This window comes from Lynx rufus, unplaced genomic scaffold (assembly GCF_022079265.1).
Source record: "Lynx rufus isolate CCGP_SWC_20201006 ecotype Redwood Valley unplaced genomic scaffold, mLynRuf1.p SCAF_3, whole genome shotgun sequence".
Classification (NCBI taxonomy): Eukaryota; Metazoa; Chordata; class Mammalia; order Carnivora; family Felidae; genus Lynx; species Lynx rufus.
In genome coordinates, this window is record NW_025814845.1 from 188,329,562 (window position 1) to 188,353,422 (window position 23,861).

The following is a 23,861-nucleotide window of genomic DNA, read 5'->3' on the forward strand; positions in this document are numbered from 1 at the left end:
CGGGCTCCGGGGGCGCGGTCTTCCCGCCGCGGCGGCGGCGGGGAACGGCCCGAGGTAGGCGTGGGTCAAGGTGCGGGGACTGCGGGGCCGCAAGCGCTGCCCCGGCGACCAGTGGGAGGGCCGACTGGGGGGCGCCTTCCGGTGGAGAAGCGGGGAGCCCAGCTCGGCGCAGACTTCCGAGTTACCCAGGTCCGGCACGTGCCCTCAAGGGCTGGCTTTTGGGCCACGTGGCCTTCCAGGCGCACCTGCTGGTCAGCACCTTCGCTCATCCCGGGAACGTGCTGGATTCGATCGCAAACAAACAGATGACAGAGTTTGCCGCTACCAGGGGTCTTGGGAGTCATCTAGTCCCATCCTCCTATTTTGTAGGTGAGGATGTGAAACTCCACCTGAGCACGGAGAACACAGAAGCCGAAGATAGGCACCTTTTTATGGCATTTTCTCAGGCGGATCTGTGTTCATATTTTTGTTAGAAACACGGGAGGGAGCTGCGGCAGGAAGGAAGGGGCCCGCGGTGAGAAAACAGAGCCGGCGCAGGGGAGGGAGGGCCCGGCCAGCCTCGCTGTCACAGTCACTCTCTTCCTTCACACTGGGACGCTCACCGAGGCCCCCAACGTCTACCGGAGCATTTTTCACTATTTATCAGGAGGCTGAGTAGAGAGCTCGCCCTGCATTGTGCACACAAGCATAGCATGCTGTTCACGTGAGCTTCAACTCCCCAGCAAAGCAGTGCGTCCTGCGCCATTAGAATCTGCATCTGACGTCCACAGTAACAATCTAGGAAATAACAGCGACGGCATGGACATTTGAAGAAAAAAGTGAGAAAGACGAACAACTACCTCAGCTCTTATTGGCCCTTAGTTGTTTGGCTACACCCCTGCTTCGTCCCGCTGGATTTTCCCGACGAGAACTGGAAAACCATAGTCTCTCTCTGAATGGACACTCCTAACACGTCAGCCCAGGCCCTCTCATCCTTTCCCACTGCCCTCGGGGGACATCAGCTCCCTGTGGGGCCCCGGGGACTTCACGAAGGCACAGCCTCCCCTCGTGTCCCTTCTCCGAGCCTCCAGTCCCTGCTGTGGGTTTTCCCTGTTGAAGCCCTAACGTGCCATGGGATTGCCTGGCACCCACAAAGGCGCCATCTCCTTCCTCCCTCCCTGCTCCCCGGGGCGGCGGCCCGTGGGTGGCGCAGAGCGACGGGGGTGTTTATCTCCTGCTCTGCACAGTTGCCAGCGAATCCTCCTTGGGCTCCTCTCTCCCCCCGGGATCTCGCTGTGCGCGCTGATTACGAACCCAACTCGGCACTGCTTCATCAGATACACAGATGAGAAGACCTCTATTAAGATATAATTAAATTTCTAAGCAAAACCATCAATGCAACTTCTGTAAGGATGATTATAATCATCAGTAGCGTATTATGAGGCCAGAATCATGCATAAGTGGGTACAGTGTAATGACTAAACAACTGCAGATTAATATAAAAACTAACCACCATTTCACAAGAGAGAATTCTCAAGTGTCACTCCTCTAAGACACTTCCTAAAGCCGGAACGAGACGTGCTTCTATCCTGCGCTGGACAAGCGTCCAGGGACGGGGAATCTTTGCTTCCCCGCAGCAGACAGACGAGGCCCAGGACTCTGAAGGGTCCCTGGGCAGCGGTAAGGCCGGGTGCCCAGCTCCCGCCTTCTCTCAGTGAGCGTCACCCGGTGGTAGGAGAAGACCCACTCCGTGGGCAAATGCGTCCAACGTGGCGTGCAAGTGAACTCGGCTGGCCAGGCCAGCCACACGCGGCTCTGGACAGAAGTGTGCTGGGTTGTGTTGGGGTCTGAGGCCCGCAGAAACCTCACACACCCACAGCAGCACCTTCGTGGAGACGGTGGCCCTGGGGTAGACGCAGAGATGAGAGCGGCCGCCAGTGGTTCAGCAGCGCCCGCTTCCTAGACGGTGGCTTACCACGGGGACAATCAAAACGCTGGTAATTAGGACACGGGAGGTGAAACTACCACCCACGTCACACAGATGGCTGCCCGAATGACCGAGCTCCAACAGTTTTCAGAGAGGCCACTTCCAAGGGAATTTAATTCAACCTCGTATTACGTCTGGGAAATCTGCCTGACGTTCCTAGGATTACTTCTGCCAGTGAGGACAGGAAGAGGGGCCGATCGACAGGTCTGAAAACAGAGGGCAGTCAAGGATCTCGGCAGCCTGGAAAGCGTGAGCAGGCCACTTTTCTCTGTATCACGGCCATTATTTTCCTAGATAGTGACTATGAACATTACGTGGGATGCTGGGATCAGAACGGCATAAATCCCTGTTTCAGAACCGTCTCTCAGAACTGTTGAGGTTCATGCACAAAGCGGTGTCTTACCTAAGCCCCTGGGTTTGACCTGATAACAGCCCTGGACCCTGGTACTCCCGGAGCTTGGAGGCACAGCCCAGACCAAGATGCCGACACCACGGCCGGGCCTAACCCTGAGGGTGGGGACTAGGCCTCAGGTGGCCGAGCTACCCTGGGGCCACCGACTGTCCTCATCCTGTCTATGCTCTATTTACCCATCCACCAGCAAGTCAGGGGCAAATGTGTGCTCCAGTGGCGGGTAAGGGACAAGCAAAACTCCAAACAGGATAAAATCTTGGCTGGTAAGCAAAGTCAGCAGGCTTTCATGAGGCAGAGGAGACCTCTACCCAGGTCAGATGGAACATCCCCTGTGGTGGCATCGTGATACAGGGGGTGGCCCCGCCACTGCCCTGGGGGGTTTACGCGGGAGCTCACCCGCTAGGCCAGAGGCACCCAGGAGAGAAAAGACTCGCACTCAAGAGCTGTTTCTCTTTTGCAGGCAACAGTTCTGCTCAAGTTCCCCAGGAAACCCTTCCCGGAATTTTCTGCAGCTGAGAACAGACACACTCAGGTTTTTAGAGGCTCAGCAACGCACCTAGGGTGGCCCTGAAGATCTCCGTGGTTGCTGTTCTACAGCCCTCCCCGTTTCCATCCACTTGTGCTAAGGATTTCTTTAACGAGGAAGGAAAACAAGAGTCACCCGAAAAACCTGCAAACCTTGAATCCTCTAGTAACACCAGTAAAAGTCTTAGAATTCTATATGACGAAAGATTTAAAAAGCCCACTTAGAAACAGTGCATCTACGATACTTTCATCTTTGAAAGGATGCTTCGATCCCGTTTCTTCCAATCAGGATTAGACAGCTTAGATGTTGCCCAAGCTCCTTTCGTTGTATTTTGCGGAAAATGGACGGGGTGGGGGGGTTCCCACACTAGCCCTAGGGATGTCACACACACATCCCTGCCACAGGCTTCCCAAAGAAACCTCTGCTCAAGAAGAGAATTACAGAATTTACCTGTAATTCTATCCCTCTTTCCTGTTATAGTTGTCTTTATGTGTATCTTCTCTTCGTGGATCTTGCCAGAGCTTTGCCTATTTTTGTTTCTTTCTTTTAGTTTTTTTCAAATAACCAACGTTAGCTGTACTGAACTTTTCTCTACACACTGGAGATTAGAAAGCAGTCGAAACAAACCAGAATAATTGTCCAAGCGATTCACGGATGAATTTAGCAACATGACATGAAGTGCACAAAGTCCCATAGTTTTTATAATTATTGCTGCCCAAGGATCTAGAACTTCAGACTGTGGCAAATCAAAAACAAACAACAAAAACCCCTAAAGATGCAAGGCTCTGTTTAAATCTGTAGTTGTAAAACTCTAATCCAGCTTTGAAAGCCTTTGACCTTTAGGGGTCAAAGGTCTGTGATGCTTCTCCATGATATTAAAGTTGGTCAGTGTTAACCAAGACTTTGAAATGATTGCTAATGGTGAATCGAAAGACTCAAGAGAATAAAAGCAATGGTTATTATTATCAAGGTGACAAATGTAAGAGTTGGTGACTTCGGCTTTTAATGCAATTTTCCATTAGGCAAAGGGACAGCCAGGCTCTGGGCTCTCCCTTCACTGTCACGAGCTACCCCGGACATTGACTACTGCGGGTTCCCGTGCCTGCTGGCCTCCCCACCGCTGTGGATGGAGTCCCACTACTCGCCTTCAAGACCACTTCGCCACTTCCTCCATGAAACCTCTCCCGACCTCGCTAGAAAGTGATTTCTCTTGAGGACCTGGTCTATCTGGCTCATCGCCTTTACCAATAGCCCTAGGAGGGCATGACAGCGTCCAATCACCCTGGTAGTCTCTAAAGTACCAAACGTAGGGCGTATAATTCAACTCCCCACTGAACAGATACTTAACGACGTTCTACTGTATGCCCAGGTTTCTGTCTGTCGGTTGGGACATAACACAGATGTGTGATATGTTTTGTTGCTTGGACTTTCCTTAAAAAAATATTGGGATCAGTTTGATCCCTAAAACTCATTAACTTTCTGAGTTCCATCCAGGATTAGTAGTGCTAGTCAATGAAATGACTCAGTTTGTCCATAGTATCACACATTAGTGACCAAATAACAACGAGGGGCCAACAAAGGGAAGTTTATACTATGGACAAGAATTTCTATTAGTTTAAGAAAGTTTCTAATCTATTTCGGGTTTCCATCAAATGTGATTGAAAGAGACTAATGTTTTGGCACTTGTAATATTTTGGCTACGTGGGAAGTTCTGTTTGTACGTTACACGCGGCTGCGGACACACTCTCTTATGCCCAAATACGAATTCTAAACTTTAGAGAATAAACCAACAAAGCAGGCTCCAAAAAAATTTGGTTCAGGTAGGTGGCAGGACAATAGAAATACTCCCTTAACAATACCCTAGTTTTTAATCGGTGATCGGATCTATTTTGTACGGTTACTTGTGGGGTGAGAGGCAAAAATGCCAATATGGGACGCGTGATCTTTTTTGAAGGGAAGAAAGACTGTGAAAATTCTGAAGGCTTCAAATTGACAAGGCGTTAACAGTTGAGGTGGTTAATGAGTCCTAAAGGGCTACTCAGAAGATTCAGATGAAATCTGTCACCGATGTGAAAAGTTCCACTGAGTTTCTCTGCCCAGTCTCGTGTTGAGACCGTGAGAACCGCGGAGCAGGAACGGGATGGCCACTTCCCCCTCGCGGCCATGCTCCCGGCCGGCAGGTGGCCGGAGGGGTGGGGGCGGAGTGGTCGGGGGACCTGCTGTCTACCTGGGGGGTTGGCAGTGCTGCTCTCTTAGCAATATCCTAGGTCAAAAAAAAAAAAAAATAGGCCTACGACAAGGGGAAAAAAGAGTTCCGGGTTCCAGGAAAAGCACCTGCAGACTTTGTCAAAGCGAGGGTAAGCTGGGGACCTTCCACGGGACAGGCTTTAGCAGGGCCAGCGGGGACACGGAGACCGGTACCTGTTTCTCAGCTTGTTTCAGGAGCTTCTGGAAGCGCTCGTCCTCCAGCACGCCCGGTGGAAGGTCAGTCTCCCCCTGAGCTTTCAGCGCCTCCAGCTTCTGCCTCAGGCCCCTCAGGGCCTGCAGCTCGTCGTTGAGGCGGCTCTGCCGGGTGAGAGACGCCTGAAGGTCCAGTTCTAGGTCGAGGGATGTGCGCACGGGCCGTTCCTGCGCCGTTCTTCTCAGGACGGGCTGGCACACCGTCTGCAGGGTCAGAAGACAGAACAGCACAACACCCTCGTTACGGTGGCTGGTGGTGGCCATCCGGCTCCTCGTCCCTCCTGGCACGTCTCCGTGCTCCGGGAAGGGAGGCGCCAGCGGCCGAGGACAGGTGAGTGGCGGTGCCGGGCACCGCCAGGCGGCAGCCTTTCGAGGCCGGTGTGACGTGTGGACATTTCCGTCCCCGGCTAGAGGGACGGCAAAGATTCGGGGGCGGAGGCCTCGTCGGCTCGGGTCCCGAGGGAAGACAAAATGAGCAGAGCATTTAGCCGGCCGGCAATGAACAAGCAGCTGAGTAAGAAACGAACCCGTGTTGGTTCAGACCGCAGGGGCTTTGTGAAGTCGTTGCCGTAGCACAAGCCTCACTTAGCCTGACCGTTTTACCACCCGGCGCCTGCCCTCGGTGCAAAACAAACACAAGAAACTTACGCTCCCTCCAGCTCAGGACACACGGCGGCACCCCACTGCTCACTCCTCGGGCCCTCGTTTCCGGAAGCGCCAGCCAGAATGCAGCTGCTCGGCGCGGCTGAGGGTCTGAGCGCCTCCCCCATCGATACGCTCGAACCCCAACCCCTTCCTCGAGTTCCCAGTGTCTAACAGGCACTTTCACCAGCGAGTCACTGGTGCTCTTCCTGGGGCCAATCTTACCCATTTGCCAAGAAATAATGATTGAATATGTCTGCTGGGTAGGGGTGGGGGTTGGCTGTGGGCCACACACCAGGGAGAGAAGACCCAGTCCTTGACCTTGAAGACGTCCAGCCGTGAGCTGTGAGGCAGCGCCTTCTGCGCCACAGGAAGGGAGAGACCACTCACAGCTGGTCACGCCTACTTGAGGAAAGGAAGTCAGAAGAGGCTGGGAAGGTTGCATGAGCAGAGGGGAACGAGGAGGGTATTTTTTGTCCAGACCACTGGCAGTGGGAATGGAAAATAAGAGTAAAAACTGGTACTCTGATGCGAGAGAGGAGGGACTCAAATTTGAGAAGTGCTCGGGCTTGAAGATCTGGACGGCAGGGATGCTCATGACAGATGGCAGAGGGAGGCCTGCTGTCCCTCTTCCTGTTTCAGGGCTGCATAGCTTGTACCCCCTCCTCCTTGTCCCACACATATTGCTGTAACATTCTCGAACATTCTATAATCTTCTTATTAGGTCCCCTGTGTTCGGTCTCTGCTCTAACAAACTTATTACACAGCAGAATCACCTAGACACACACGTGCTTTGGCCGTATTGCTTTTTTTCAGAATAAGAAATCCTTCCTAGCGGTTATGTGTACGCGTGCGGTGTTGTGCTGGCCGATGTTTAACAAGCAGCTCTGGGTGGGGGCACGGGTGCAGAAAAAAGCACCCACCGGTCAGGGGCGCCTGGGTAGCTCAATCAGGTGAGCATCCAACTCTGGATTTCGGCTCAGGTCATGATCCCAGGATCGTGGGATCGAGCCCCACATCAGGCTCCAGGCTGGCAGCACGCAGCCTGCTTGGGATCCTCTGTCTCCTTCTCTCTCTGCCCTTCTCATGCTTGTGCAGGTGCACCGACTCTCTCTCTCTCTCTCTCTCTCTCTCTCAGAAAAAAAAAGCAGCAGCAGCCTGGGTTTGTAAGAATTTGCTGATTTCCATGGTGTAACTACTCCCGTCATCCCAGTTTTCATGCTGTCAACGCGACGTTACTGCACTGGGAAGACCACACAGGTATCCCTCCTCCCCACCTCCCACAGAGCTACTATCTTCTTTTAAAATTTCAGACAGGGGTCAAGGTCACAGACCTCCCCCATCAAGCCTTTTAGATTCCCACAACCAGATGAGCTCAGTCCCTTCTCTCTCACCCAGGCACCTTTCCCAGCCCTGTGTGCTCCCTGGACGCCTTCTGTAGACTGGAAACTCCTGCGGCCATGTCTGCCTCGCTCAGCACACACGATGCTTCGTCCTCACTTAAACGACACACCTAAGCTGCAATACGATGGCTTAATAAATTACTAAACAAATTATTAGCAGGAAAGTAACTCTCCATCAGTATTTCAGCTGTAAGTAAGCAGGAATTGTTGAAGTACCCCAACAGTCCAACCTTTTAACATATTTAAACACTCTCTCACACTCATCCTTTAAGGCCAGTCCAGAGCCCGACGTCCCCAGGTCAGCTGGAGCTTTCCCGTCCACGTTAACCTTAACCTTCCCGAAATATCTGTTTTCAAGCAAGTTGCTAAAACCGTGCACTCCTGTACCAGAACATTGGTCCTTCCAAAAAGGTACTGGGTGTTACACTGCTCCCACAACTGCTCCAGAGCCAGATGTGGGGTGGGGACCTAGCAGCCATCAACCGTTCGGCAAGCCCCTTCTCCGTGGATACCGCAGAGTGAATTTCCTGGCTTAATTAGCACAGGCTCCAAATCACACTGAGTGGCTGCTCTCCGGGGCACCCTCCCTCCATCTCCGTAACTAACACGACATCTGTGTCTCTCTGGAAGTACGGCGGCCTCATTCAGCAGCCCAAGAGCGTGCAGCAATGACGCTCAGGAGTTCTGGTCCTTTTGCTTCACGATCTGTGGTTCTGGGTTGGTCGGAGACAGTGAGATGTGGCGAAAGGAATACATACCCTTTTGACCCTCAAACTGCGCCGTTCGGTGGAGTTTCTCACAAACAGTGATTTTTTAGCCAGGGTTGAGCTGTCACTGTCACTTCGATTCAACTGGCAACAAAGGATAAAAAAAAAAAGAGAGAGAAAAGAAAAGAAAGAAAATCACTGCATAACAGCATGCTAGCGGTTTAGAACTGAGAAACTTACCAGATAAAGCAGGTAGTGATTACAGGAGTTTGTTTCTTTAAGAAAATCCTCGCTAAACAAGTTCTTCTCCGTTCTGTGCTTTCCTTAAACAACTAAGTTCTCTTACGTATAATTTCAACAGCTGCCATTTGGGGGCAGTCATCAGAACTCATGCATTAAGATAATCATACAGACTTTGAAATAAAAGTATCTCTTGTATTTTTAGCTAATTTGCAATATTCAGTTTTCAAAAGTAGGGTCTGTATAAGATACAGAGTTCCAGGCCAGATTTCAGTCACAGTTTAGAACAACCTAGAATGTCCTTGACCCAGACAGCCTGTACTCACTCTTTCACCTGCTTCGGACCCTACTTTTAAACTTGAGACCCTCGTTTTCGCCATTTCCAAACCCCCTTCACTTGCTCTACTGTTTTCCAGAGAATCGGTCCCCACCTAAGACACTTCACAACTTGTTCACGGTAACTGTGTCTCAATACACAGGGGTGTAAGCTGTGCGAGGGCAGGGCTCTGGGCCTCGTCTGTTCACAGAGGAATTCCAGTCAAGTGTCTAGAAACATGCTTACCAGCAGATGGTTAATAAAAATATTTGCTGCACTAAGTTTAGAATTTTGAGGGTATTTTCTAACCCATGTAATAATATAATATTATTTATAATATTTAATACTATTATATTTATTAATGTAATATTAATACATTTAATAATATAATGATTTAATAATATTTAACAACATAATTTAATAATATATAATTTAATAATATTTAATAATATAATATTAATCTATTACTATCACTCATGACTTCTTCTGGAAGTAGAACTTGGCAAACCGATGCAAGGCCCACCGTATTGTCTACGGAGGCGGGGAGGGATGGGACTCAGTGTCTAGAGGCATTATTAAAAGATGATTTTTGTTCTAAAACCTAATTTTGGTTCTGCAGGATTAACATGGTTTGAGGCATGTATGATAGGCGGCAGAAATATTTAAGTCTCAGGTCATTTGAAGCTTCTAAATACACACTGAAGTACAAACATATTCAGCAGCCAGGTCCTTAATTCACTTATTTGCGAAATAAATGGCTTAGAGTTAATGAGACATGAAATTTAAGAAAAGGTAAAAAAACAACCCAAACTGAAAGACCCATAAGAGTGTGGTATTTCATGTATATTTTGGGGCATTTCTACCCATCCGTGTCGGTAGGCGGAATCGGAAGACCCCCGGTGACTGTCCCTGGTGGTCGGCGGGCCACCCACTGGCGGGGGGGGGGCAGTGTCCCCCTTACCCTGCAGATGTACTGGTTCCGCTCCCCCGGGGAGAAGGTCTGGGAGCGCACGATCACGCTGCTGCGGACAAAGGGGCGCTGCCGAGTGCTCAGGCCGCTGCGGTCTTTGGGGCGAACTGCCACACTGGTGTCGCCTGCCTCATCCGTGTTTGTCTCTTTATCAACCTAGAACGGAAGTCAGACACCTGTCAGGCGCGGATGGACGAGGATACATTTCTGCTCCTTTCGCCCAGCTACAAAGGCAACAGCTGATCTCCCAACAGAGCCTCATCCGGCACTCGGGCCGCTTCTGAGAGACAGGCTTGGCGTTCCTCCCGACAGGACCCCGGGAGATGGTTTTCTGCCGAGTGGGAAGTGACCGACCTGCAGTGAGCAGGACGGTGTCATCCATAAACGGACGTGCCCCCCAACACATCTGACCTACACAAGGAAGCCTTCAATTTCCACAGGGTAAATGTGGTTCTGTAGAGAATCTTGTTTAGGAGTACTTCAACACGAAATACCGTTCAACATGCTGATCCCTGGTTTTTGTGGTGGTTGTTTTTTCAGAACGATACAAGTAATCGACATATAAGAAAATGAAAATATACTACAAAGTTATAGGTTTACACAGAATACGCAGTTATGCATACACGGAAATAGCAACTGCTGTGAAGCTGCGTTTGGATTTTCGCTGTACCTCTGGAAATGTAATAAAAAATAAAATTTAAGTAAAAACCAGTTTCTCAGGGCACTAACTCTACAGGCACAGGCAGACGTTTATTGTTGATCTCACGTGCATAAAAGGATTCAAAAGCTGCCTCGTGCTGGTTTGCTCCTTTATCGGAGGAAGTCTTGGGTCAGGGCAAAATACTATTTTCCTCAGGAACAAAGGGCTGGAGTTTTGTAGACTCCATCATCGACATCCCAAGCATCCTCCAAGCCTGAAAATGATTTCCTCCCTTTGGGGATGCGCTCTCTACCAACACGTCCCTCCCGTAACCAGCACCCATCCCTACACCGAGCGACCTGCCACGTTCCAGAGCAGATTCCGGTCAGAGCACCGCGTCACCGAGACGGACTTGAACGTGTCCACTCACAACATTTACGAAACGTGACGCAATTCAGTGGTCGTCCTGGTGTCAGCCGGGAAATTCCGGAAACGCTTTTAATAAATCCTCCCAGACCACTGACACAGCTCTACACAGCACTGTTCATCTTCTTACAGAAAACTTAAGTCACGAATGAATACTGGGGCCCATATGAACATCTTAAAGCCTCCTTTCACAAACGCCTGCCGTGAGCAGCTGTGGCACAGATCTTGGTACGGATTTACACCCGAGGAGACAGACTTAGCCTGCGCGCTGCCGCCAGAGGTCAGGCCGGTGGGGAGTGTGGCTGAAAGTGCTCACCAGGGTGGACGGCCCGCCGGGCGGCTGGCTGCCGCGCCCTTCAGCACCGCCGTCCTCTCTCCTGCCCACGTCCTCCTCCGCCTCGGGCACGCGGGGGCGCGAGCACAGGTCTCCTGCACGGCGACCGCCCTCGGGCAACTTCACGTCGGCCTCTTCTTCAGACGCGATTTCATCAGAGGCCTCCCGCAGCATTGTCAACCTATGGTGAGACGGAGCAGAACCACACACAACTTGGGTCCGGCAGGTGCACACGTGAGCAGGGCCACCTGGGGCGGACACCGCTCTCCCACAAGGAATGAGGCTCACGTTAACGATTCAAGCCATCTCCCCGGCTCGAACTGCTACACGCGAAATGAAATCAGCAACCGACCCTCCAGCAATATGCAGCAAAATCACCATAATTGGGTACTACAAAGTTACATTAATGGAATCGGACCGAATTCTTAGGCGTTAAGTTAGAAATATTCTGAAAATCACGTATAACATTTAGCCCCGCCATTTAAAAGCACTGACACTCACTTTAATGTAACTTGATTTCAGTTGTTTACTTGTTATAAAATTAATCCTCCAGCAGAATGGAGTGACTTCGCTAAAAGCGAATAAAGACATAAGCATTGAAAATATCCATCGTCGGGGTACCTGGCGGGCTCGGCGCATTGTGCAACTCTGTATCTCGGGGTTGCAAGTTTGAGCCCCACCCTGGTTGTAGACATTTCTTAAAAATAAAATCTTTATAAAAAAAAACTTTATAAAAAACAACTGTGCTTACAGTCTAGCAGGGGTAAAAACCCTGCGTCAAGGGAGTTTTACACCTGAAATAACAGGAATCCTAAGGCCATGTGACCTTGTCTCTAACCAAAGCCATAGCATGGGCTTGGGTGGTATTACAAGCGGGGCCCCAGAATGTACATACGGGTTTATGTTCTGAATAAACTGCATCGACAGGAAAGCCTGGGTACCAGCGTGGCTTAGAATATCTCATGGTCTGTTGAGTTTCATGTCCTTAGGACAGTAACATTTTCTCTACTGATAACTGAAGGGTGGGCTGTAATTGTGATTGGTGAGACTCTTGGCAGATGGGCACACGCCTGTTATTAACTGCCTAGTCATGAGATGAGCACAGGGAAGCTAGCAAGGATTCCACGAGCTATAAATTCCTTTCTGCTACAAATCGAGTGTATTTTTGGAAATGTATGTGAAACAAACTGTGTTTTACACACACAAATATATCATGATGGGCCTTATAATCACTCTCGTATTTATTTATTTTTTGCAGTGCTCTGACTGGTAATCACTGTAAAAGGCTCCTGACAAGAACAATGTATATCTGTACCTTTTTGCCTAACTGTAGTGAGCTGTTCCTTCCAAATGTCCAAGATTTTGTTATTTACGATGTATCTTGCCAGTCTTCGTTTGTAACAAGTTTTATACACACATGCACACACACACAAACGCATGCTATCTATGTATGTGCATATGTGTTAACAGGAGTTCAATCAAACACAACAATATAAGCAACTACATATACATTAAAATTAATCCAAATAATTTTACATCTATACTTTAAAAACGGATGCATTCATTAAAATTTGTTTTTAGAGAAAACAATGCAAACCAGGAAAGGCAGTTCTTTATACATATGTGATTCTGGACAAAATCTATAAATAACTTTTTTCTTTTTTCAAAGGACGGGGTATGGATAATTAGGTGGAAACAGAAAAAGAAGGCAGAGGTGAACAAATAGAAAATGAGTACTCAGATATGTGCTTTGCTTTACCTGAACCTAAATGGTACAGAGGTACTTCTGGTAATTTAAAGAAAAAGAAGGTAAGTTCTTAAATTTATTTACCAATTGACAATAAACTACCACACCTTTCAAAACAGGTAGATGATGATGATGATGATTTTAGAGCGAGAGAGAGCAGGAGAGTGGGGCAGAGGGAGAGAGAGGGAATCCCAAGCAGGCTCCACGCTTAGTGCTGAGCCCGACACGGGGCTCAATCCAAGGACCTTGGGATCATGACCTGAGCCAAGATCAAGAGTCAGACGCTCAGCTGACTAAGCCACCCGGGCGCCCCTCAAAACAGGTAGCTGAGACCAAGAATTTTAAAAAGCCCAGGAAAGAGTGTCAGAACGTACGGAGGCAGGAACAAAGAAAGTCCTTCCTGTGTTAACTCTGACGTGCGCGGTCCACAATTTTGCTGTTACCTTCTTCAACTCTCTAATGACCAAAGAGGGTCCTTCCTTCAGTGGTAGCAGCCTAACACGGCACCGCTTTCCATAATTCCGGGGTAATATCTGAACCCATAAAGGTTTCCCTGTGATACACACACCCTCTTTGCATTCCCGAATAGCAAAAGGAAGCCAGGGTTTTTACCAGTCTCCATCTGGACCCCTTTCCTCTTCTTCCTGCCCTGGTTCTTCTTCTTCCTCCTCCTCCTGTGCTAATTCTTGTTCCACAGCCAACAGCTCAGCTGATGTTCTTGCAAGGAGGGCTGACACGGCATCCTGGAGAACAGAAGGTGTACGGACGGCAGTTAACATCACATGTTGTGAGAAATGATTCAAAAACTCATCAGATGGGGACTGAAGCTTCCGGTTGTGGAAAAGAAGGTGGCACCAGACCCAATTCTCCTGCCGAGAACAAATACGAAAGCTGATGGAAATAAAACAAAAGGCGACAAACCAACCTCCGGCGTTTTTAAAGCAACCGAGAGCGACACAGGCAATCGGGACTGGAGGCCGAGACCCCGGGGAGAGGAGAAACGCAGGCAGGTGAAACGACGTCACTGCCACCCTTTCCCCTCAGGGACGTGTATCAGTTCTAGCGGTTGAGGCACACAGGCTAAAATTGTGGCTGTGCGCAACAGCGGCACTATGGATAGAACGTGAAGATGAAAACTGAGAAGGCCCCCAAGGCAGCCAGCACACTGGGGCCCGGGGAAACGAACGGAAAGGGGAGTCCTGTATTCCGCACGATGTTCTTGCTGCGGTATTTCCCACTCCTCAGCTGCAGATCCGACAGCAAGAAGTGGGAAAGTAAGCAAAGCCCAGCTGCAGGGAGGCTAAAACAGTAGGCAGGTACTTCAGTTTCTTCACGGTCCTAGGGAGAGAAAAATTGGAATTCCTCCAATTGAATTGGAGGTCCTGCAAGTGACTCAGGTGATCTGCCCACGTTGTAATCTGCCTTCTGGAAGAATACTAAATCCTCTCTGGAGGAAGATATCAGCCAGAGCCTCCACAATTCTTCATACATAATACCCAGCATCCACTGGAAACCAAGAACAACAACGGATAAGATAAAAGAGGCAACCTACAGGTGGTCCATACACTGCCATTATTTAGAGAAGGAATTTAAGTTTTTACAGTTGACGTGTTCAGGAAAACTGACGAAACGGTGGAGAGTCTCACTAGTGTAAACACAAATCCACATTAGCACATCAGAGAGGAACTGCTGAAAAGCAAAGGGAGAGAGAAAATCTTATAAGCAGTGAAAAAAAAAAGATGTATTACTTTTTAAGGATCAGCTGTTCTCCAGCAGCTCAACAGAATCAGTGGAAGCCAGACGACAACAAAATGGTATCTGTAATGTGTTCAGAGAATTAACTGCCCACCTAGAATTCTGAATATGCAGGGGAAAAAAATTCCTTTTCAAGTGGAAATAAAGACACTGATAGATATGCACTAAAAGAAATCCTAAAGGGAGTTCTTCAAGCAGAAGGAAAATGACCCAAATGGGAGTGCACTAATGCAGAAAGAAATGAAATACACCAGGAAGGGTAAAGATGCGGGGAAATCTAAATGAATATTGACTGGCAATAGAACTATAGTATCTTGTGGGATATACGTTAAAATATACAGAACTAAAACGCATGACCAATAATTTCGCAGAAGGAGGAGAGGGCATAAATGGAGTTCAAGTCTTTTAAAATTCTTGTACTGTGTGGGAAAAAGTAAAAGCATTAATTTAAGGTAGCTTCTCTTAAGAAGGCAAGGATGCATGCTGTAATCACTAGGGATACAGCAAAAAATAAAAGACTGCATTACTAATGATCTAATAGAAGGGCAAATGAAATTTTCCTTTCCTTAAAAAAAAAAAAGAGTAAGATAATATGTTCGAACCCAAATATATCACTAATAGCATTAAATGTAAATGAACTAAATATTTCAATTAAAAGGTAAGGATTATAAGACTGGATAATAAATCAAAAGCAACTATATACTGCTTGCAAGTGAAACACTTTAAATCTAAGAATTCAGAAAGATTGAAAGTAAAAGGATGGAAAAAGATAAACCATGAAAACGCTAACCGAAAAAGGGTGGACACAGCTTTATCAATACCAGACGAAACAGATTTTAAAACAAGGGGTATTAGTACAGATAAAGAGGGATATTTTATAACAATGAAAGGGCCAGCTGAACAGAAAGATACAACACAACGCTAAATTTATATTCGTCTGTGAACATAAACACAGAAGTCAGAAAGCAAAGACTAACAAACTAAAAGGAGAAACAGACATCTACAATCATAAGTTGGGGGATTTTAATATCTCTCTCAATAACTGGTAAAATAAGCAAATTGAAAAATTTGAAGAAGATGTGAAAGACAAAAATTGACAAACTTGGGCTGTAGAATATGTTCTCTTAAGAACACACACAACTTTTACCCAAACTGACCATATACTAAGCCATAAAGGAAATTTCAATATTCTGTATGATTGAATAGTATGTTCTCTATTCTCTGAAAACAGTGAAATACAGCTAGAAGAAATCAATAATAAAAAGATAACTAGAAAACCCCAGTTTAGGAATTAAGTAAATATACTTCTAAAAAAAAAACCCTCATAGATCAAAACAGAAATTACAATGAAAATTAAAAACTATTTTAAATTCAATGATATTTTGATAATATCATATTATCAAACTTGTGAAAAGCAGACAAAGCTGTGCTCAAAAAGAATTTTTAAGCCCTAAATGCATAAATTGGAAAAGAAGATGGGTGAACAATTACCTATCTCAAGAAGTTAAAAAAAAAAAAAAAGTGCAGCAAATTAAGCCTAATGAAGGCAGAAGCAAGGACATAATAAAGAAAAGAGCAGGACTAATAAAATAGAAAACACATGTATAAATAGAGAAAAAGAATCAACAAGGCCAAAAGATGTTTCTTTGAATAAAATAAAACATTTGACGAGTCCCTAGCAAGAGTGAGAAAAAAAAGCAGAAATGGTACAAATTTGCCAATGTGAGAAATAAAACAGAAACATAGCAAAGTCCTTGTATATATGAAAAGTAAGAGGGTACCTTGGATAGCTTTGCTAAAATTTTGATAATTTAGGTAAGATAGACAAATCCTGTAGAAAATAATGCTTACTGAAATGAATACAAGTATAGAAAGCTGCAATAGTCCTGTATCTTTTTTTTTTTAAGTTTATTTATTTACTTTGCGAGAGAGAGAAAGCATGAGTCAGGGAGGGGCAGAGAGAGAGGGAGAGAGAGAGAATCCCAAACAGACTCCAAATTGTCAGCACAGAGCCCGACGCGGGGCTCAAATTCATGAACCGTGAGATCATGACTTGAGCTGAAGTTGGACGCTTAACCGACTGAGCCACCCAGGCGCCCCTTGAATAGTTCTGTATCTAATAAAGAAATGGAATCTATAATAAAAAATGGTCCACCAGCCCTTTTCAACTGGGATTCCATTAGAGTTAAGCCCTTGTGCCCTCTAGCATCCATTATGTTAAAGCAAAACAAAACATGACATGTAAAATGGTGTGAGTTATGTGCCATCCTTGGGAGAAATAAGAAAATAGTCATCGAAAATATTTTTTTGGTAAATGTTTACTTCTTACATAGCCTTGGTTGTGAAAGGCTGCTTCTCACAAAGAAAATTATAGGCTGGGCTGGTGAATTCTCTTGGGAATTCTCCCAATGACTTATGGAAGGTATGATACCCACCTTACAAAACCTTCTGCAGGAAGTGAAAAAGGAATACTTTCTAATTTACATTAGGAAGGCTGGTAAACCTTGAAGTAAAAAAAAACCCGACATTACAAAAAAAAGGAAATTAAAGACTAACCTCTCTCATGAACATAAATGAAAATTAACCCAAACACAAAATCAAGAAATCAAAACCAGCAACATATATAAAAACACATATAAAATACATCGCGATGAAGTCTGTTTTATTCCAGCAATCCAAGCATGGTTTAACATTCCGAAGTTAATCAATGTACAATCTAGCACACTAAGAGAATAAAAGAGAACAACTGTGTAATAAATTTAAGAGTTAAGTAGACAGTAAAAATGTTTGAGAAAACTCAATATCCATGCATAATCAAAAGTCTTAGCAAACTAGAAAGAGCAAGAAACTTCTTTAATCTGATGGTGATTATCTACACAGAGCCTCAGAAAAATCATTCTACATGACAAATTACTGAAAGCTTTCGCTTTGAAAAAAGTAGAGTATTTTCTTTTTTTTTTTTAATTTTTTTTTTCAACGTTTATTTATTTTTGGGACAGAGAGAAACAGAGCATGAACGGGGGAGGGGCAGAGAGAGAGGGAGACACAGAATGGGAAACAGGCTCCAGGCTCTGAGCCATCAGCCCAGAGCCTGACGCGGGGCTCGAACTCACGGACCGCGAGATCGTGACCTGGCTGAAGTCGGACGCTTAACCGACTGCGCCACCCAGGCGCCCCAAAAAAGTAGAGTATTTTCTACAAAGGTAGACAACTAAGCCAACGGAATACAACAGAATATCTAGGAACAGAGTTCCACATGTCCAGGTCAGTGGATTATGACAAAGATGAAAATGCAATGCAGCTGGGAAAGTAAGTCTTCTCAACAAATGGTGCTGGGCCAATGGGCTACCACGTGGATAAAAAGAAATCTCGATCCCTACCTCATACCTTACAAAAAAATTAATTTCAGATGAGCTGCAGATCTAAATGTGAAAGGTAAACCAATAAAGCTTTTATAAGACAAGACAGGAAACTATCTTCATGACCCTGGGGTGGGCAAATAGTTCTTAAATAGCAAAGGAAAGCGCTAAGCACACAGGGAACAACTGATAAAAAAGACTGCGTTAAACCTGAGTACTTCTATTCACCAAAAGGCAACATTAAGAAAATGAAAAGGCAAACCACAGAATGGGCAAAGATATTTGCAATAGACATATTTGACAAAACACTCAAATCTAAAATGAAGAACGGCTACCAACCTACTGAAAAAAAAGAGAGAGAATCCAACAGAAAAATGGGCGAAATCTTGGACAGATGTTTCACAAAAAAGGACATCCATTTGGCCATTAAATATTATAATCAGGGAAATGGAAAAACATGAGAGTACTATATACTTACCACAATGGCTAAAATGAAAGATAAAGACATGTGCAAGATGGTAAGAGCAGCACTAATCCTAGTAGCCTCCAAATCAGAAACTCAAATGTCCATCGATAGCAGAATGGATCAATAAACCGTGATAAAATTACACAATGAAATATTGCACAACAGTGAGCACGAATGAGCTACAATCACACAAAATAACATAGATGACTCTCACAGACATAATGGTGAGCACGAGATGCCAGACATAACATAACATATATCGAAAGATTCCATTATGTAAAGTTCAGAGACAGACGTCAGAGTAGAGATTACCTTTAGGGGAGCGTGGTAATGACTAGGACGGGGGCACCAGGGAGGGCGCTGGGGTGCTGATAATGCACTATACCTTGATGCGGGTGGGAGCTACACAGGTGTGCTTGCTTTGTGAAAAGTCACTGGAAAATTCATATCAGATCTGTACGCTCTGCTATAAATCTCTCCATCACTCCCCTCCACAAAAGAAACAAGTTAAAGTGAGATTAGGATACGATAAAAAGTGTAATAAGAAGGCATATGTATGCATATAACAACACTGTGAGCAAACGAGACCTAACAAACACCTATAGAAAACTCACCCAGCAAGAGCGGAATACACATTCTTCTCAAGTACACATGGCACATTCTCCAGGAATGGCAGAACATGCTAGGCCCTGAAACAAACCTCAACAGACTTAAAAGGACTGAAGTCCTACAAAATATATTCTGTGACCACACTGTAAAGAAATTAAAAATCAGTAACAGAAGGAAACAATAAGAAATAACAAAGATGTGAAAATCAGCACACTCCTAAATAACCAATGAGTCAAAGGAGTCACAAGAAAAATTAGAAAATATTAAAGAGCTGAATGAAAATTAAAACATACTGAAGTTTGTAAGATGCTGCTTACAGCAGTGCTCAGCAAGAAATTTACAGTGTTAAGTGCGTGTGTTAAAACAGAAGAAAGATCTCAAATCTATAACCTAACCTTCCATCTGAAGAAAATGGAAAAAAGAGTAAAAAGTACACCTAAAGCAATCAGAAGGAAGGAAATAATAAACACCAGAGTAGAAATTCACAAAACGGTGAATAGAGAAATATTAGAGAAGATCAAGGAAACCAAAAGTCGATTCTTTGAAAAGATTCAAAAAAGTAAAAACCTTTAGCTAGACTGACCAAGAAAAATGGAAAGAAAGTTCAAATTACTGAAATCAGGAGCAAAAGAGGGAACATCACTATCAACTTTAGAGATATAAAATGAATGATAAAGGTTACTAGAAACAACTGTCTGCCAACACGTTGGAAACCTAGATAAAGTGAGCACATTCCAGAAAGACGCGAACTACTCAAAGTGGTATTATAACAAAATTCTGAGTAGACTTAGAACAAGAGATTGAATTAGTAAACAAAAAACTTCCCCCCAAGTCCAAACTCAGAGGGCTTCACTGCCAAATTCTACCAAACATATAAAGAATTCATGCCAATTCTTCTCAAACGGTAGATGAGGAGGGAACACTTCCTAACTCATTCCCTGAGGCCAGAATTACCCTAATGTTGAAACTAGACAAGGTGATCAGAAGAAAACGACGAATACAGACGTAAAAAAGGTTCTCAACAAAATACTAGAAAACTGAATCTAATATCATAGAAAAAGGATTATACACCATGACCAAGTGGGATTTATCTTAGGAACGAGAAGCTGATCTGACATCTGAAATCAGTAAACCGTATGAAGAGAATAAAGGACAAAAAACACATGTCATCTCAATAGATGCAGAAGAAAAGCATTGGTTAAATCCAACAGTCTCTATGATAAAACACTCAACAAACTAGGAAAAGGATTTTCCTCAACTTAACAAAAGGCAACTACAACAACTACAGCAAAAATCATATGTAATAGTGAAAGACTGGAAGCTTCCCTACAAGATCACATACACGACAAAGAACAGAATTTTGTCTGTTCTCACCATTTCTTTCAATATTGTATTGCAGGTTCAGGCCAGGATGAAGAGGCAAGAAAAAGAAGTTAAAAGGAACTGGAAAGGAAGAAGTAAAACCGACTCTATTTGCAGAAGATATGATCTTATGTACAGGACATTCTAAGGAATCCACGAAAACACTATTAGACCCAATAAACCAGTTTAGTAAGGTTGTAGGATGGCAAGATAAATCTGAAAATGAAACTAAGAAAATATTTCTATTTACAATAGCATCAAAAAGAATAAAATTAATCAAAGAAGTGCAAATTTGGGCTGTGAAAACTAGAAAACATTTTTTAAAGAGGTTAATGAAGACCTAAATAAATGGGAAGATATCCCAAATCCATGGATAAGAAGAGTTAAAACTGTGAAGATGACAATACCCACCCCACCCCTCAACTGACCTACAGACTAGCTGCCTTTTTTTTTTTTTTTTGCAGAAATACGGAAATGCAAGGGACCACGAATAAGACAAACCATCCTACAAAAGAAAAACAAAGTTGGATGATGCACATGTTCTGATTCCAAAATAACTACAAAGCTACAGTCATCACAGTAGTGTGGTGCTGACATAAATACAGACATACAGATTAATGGAACAGAATTTGGAGTCCAGAAATATAAACAATCACACGGCAAACTGATTTTTAGAAACGGTGCCAAGATAATTCACTGGGGAAAGACCAGTGTTTTCAATAAGTGGTACTGGGGACAATCACACACCCACAATACAAGAAAATGAAGTTGGACACACTCCTGACATCACACATAAAGAACAATCCAAGTGGACTGGAGACCTAAAAATAAGACTAAACTGTAAAACACTCAGAAGAAAACACAGGCATAAATCTTTGTGATGTTTGGTTAGGCAAAGCCTTCTTAGATATGACATCAACAGCAGAAGCAATAAAAGAAAGAAACAGACAATCTGGACTTTTATCAAAATTAAAAATTTTGTACTTCAAACAAAACCATCAAGAAAGTGAAGGGGCACCTGAGTGGCTCAGTCCGTTAAGCATCTGACTTTGACTCAGGTCATGATCTCATGGTTTATGAGTTTGAGCCCCATGTCAGGTCAGCTTGAGCCCCGCATTGGGCTCCATGATGTCAGCATAGGGTTCCCTCTCTCTCTCCCATTCTCCCTCTCTCTCTGCCTCTCACTCACTTGCGCCTGCCCTCTATCAAAAATTAATTAACTAATTAATTTTTAAAAAGTGAAAAGAAACCCATAGAATGAGAGAGGATATTTGTAAGTCATTTATTGGCTAAAGGATTTGTGCCAAGACTACACAAGGAAGTCTTATCACTCAATACTAAAATAATAATTAATAAAGAGATAATAAAATAAAATGATAAAGAATTTAAAACAAAGAGAAAGGATCTGAATAGACAGTTCTCAAAAAAAATTTTTTAAATATACTAATGGCCCAGCATTACCTTGATTCCAAAACCAGACAAAGACCCCATTAAAAAGGAGAACCACAGACCAATTTCCCTGATGAACATGGATGCGAAAATTCTCAATAAAATACTAGCAAACCAGAAACAACAATACATTAAAAGAATTATTCACCATGATCAAATGGGATTTATCAAAATCCGCAAATCAATTAATGAGGTACATCACACTGATAAAAGGATAAGAACCACATGGTCCTCTCAATAGATGCGGAAGAAGCATCTGACAAACTACAGCATCACTTCTTGATAAAAACCTGCAAGAAAGTAGGGATCGAAGGACCATACTTCAAGATCATAAAGTCCATATACGAAAGACCCACAGCTAATATCATCCTCAATGGGGAAAAACTGAAAGCTTTCCCTCTAAGGTCAGGAACATAACAGGGATGTCCACTCGCACCACTGATACTCAACATAGTGTTAGAAGTCCTGGCCTTAGCAATCAGACAACAAAAAGAAATAAAAGGCATCCAAACTGGCAAGGAGGAAGTCAAACTTCCACTCTTCGCAGATGAAACGATACTCTACATGGAAAACCCAAAGGACTCCACCAAAAAACTGCTAGAACTGATCCATGAATTCAGCAAAGTCACAGGATATAAAATCAACGTACAGAAATTGGTTGCATTTCTATACACCCATAATGAAGCAGCAGAAAGAGAAATAAATCAAGGAACTGATCCCATTTACAACTGCACTATGACCATAAAATACCAAGGAATAAACCAAATTACCAAAGAGGTAAAAGATCTATACCCTGAAAACTACAGAAAGCTTATGAAAGAAATGGAAGACACAAAGAACTGGAAAAACATTCCATGCTCATGGATTGGAAGAAGAAATATTGTTAAAATGTAGATACTATCCAAAGCAATCTACATAGTCAATGTAATCCCTATCAAAATAACACCAGCATTCTTCACAGAGCTAGAACAAACAATTCTAAAATTTGTCTGGAACCAAAAAAGATCCTGAATAGCCAAAGTGGTGTTGAAAAGGAAAACCAAAACTGGAGGCATCACAATTCTGGACTTCAAGCTAGATTACGAAGCTGTAATCATCAAGACAGTATGGTACTAGCACAAAAACAGACACCTAGATCAATGGAACAGAAGAGAGAACCGAGGAATGGACCCACAAACGTATGGCCAACTAATCTCCAACGAAGCAGGAAAGAATATCTGATGGAAAAAAGACAATCTCTTCAACAAATGGCGTCGGGAAAACGGGGCAGCAACATGTAGAAGAATGAACCTGGACCACTTTCTTATATCATACACACAAATAAACTCAAAGTGGACAAAAGAGCTAAATTTGTACGACAGGAAGCCATCAAAATCCTAGAGGAGAAAACAGGCAATAACCTCTTTGGCCTCGGCTGCAGCAACTGCTTACTTGACATGTCTTTGGAGGCAAGGAGATAAAAGCAAAAATGAACTATTGGGACCTCATCAAGGTAAAAAGCTTCCTGCACAGCAAACAATCAGCAAAACTAAAAGGCAACCGACAGAATGGGAGAAGATATTTGCAAACGACATATCAGATAAAGGGTTAGTATCCAAAATCTACAAAGAACTTATCAAACTCAACACCCAAAAAACAAATAATCCAGTGACGAAATGGGCAAAAGACATGAATAGACACTTTTCCAAAGAAGACATCCAGATGACTAACAGACACATGAAAAGATGTTCAACATCATTCATCATCAAGGAAATACGAATCAAAATCACAATGAGATACCACCTCACACCTGTCAGAATGGCTAACGTTAACAACTCAGGAAACAACAGATGTTGGCAAGGATGCGGTGGGAATGCACTGTTGGCGGGAATGCGAACTGGTGTAGCCACTCTGGAAAACAATGTGGAGGTTCCTCAAAAAACTAAAAATAGAGCTACCCTACGACCCAGCAATTGCGCTACTCAGTATTTATCCAAAGGATACAAAAATGCTGATTCGAAGGGGCACATGCACCCCAATGTTTATAGCAGCGCTCTTGACAATAGCCAAATTATGGAAAGAGCCCAAATGTC

The 23,861-nt window shown here is 44.4% G+C and overlaps 1 protein-coding gene across 1 annotated transcript in view; it reads right to left on the bottom strand.

Annotated features, from left to right (window-relative positions):
* The window catches only part of WWC2 (WW and C2 domain containing 2), a 205,165-nt gene that overhangs the window by 13,842 nt on the left and 167,462 nt on the right, over positions 1-23,861 (bottom strand). Inside the window, exons 17-21 of the mRNA XM_047091855.1 lie at positions 13,402-13,532; positions 11,025-11,223; positions 9,634-9,798; positions 8,168-8,260; positions 5,326-5,568 (exon numbers count right to left, since the gene is read on the bottom strand). Coding sequence (XP_046947811.1) covers positions 5,326-5,568; positions 8,168-8,260; positions 9,634-9,798; positions 11,025-11,223; positions 13,402-13,532 — 831 coding nt within the window. The remainder of the gene's footprint in view (positions 1-5,325; positions 5,569-8,167; positions 8,261-9,633; positions 9,799-11,024; positions 11,224-13,401; positions 13,533-23,861) is intronic.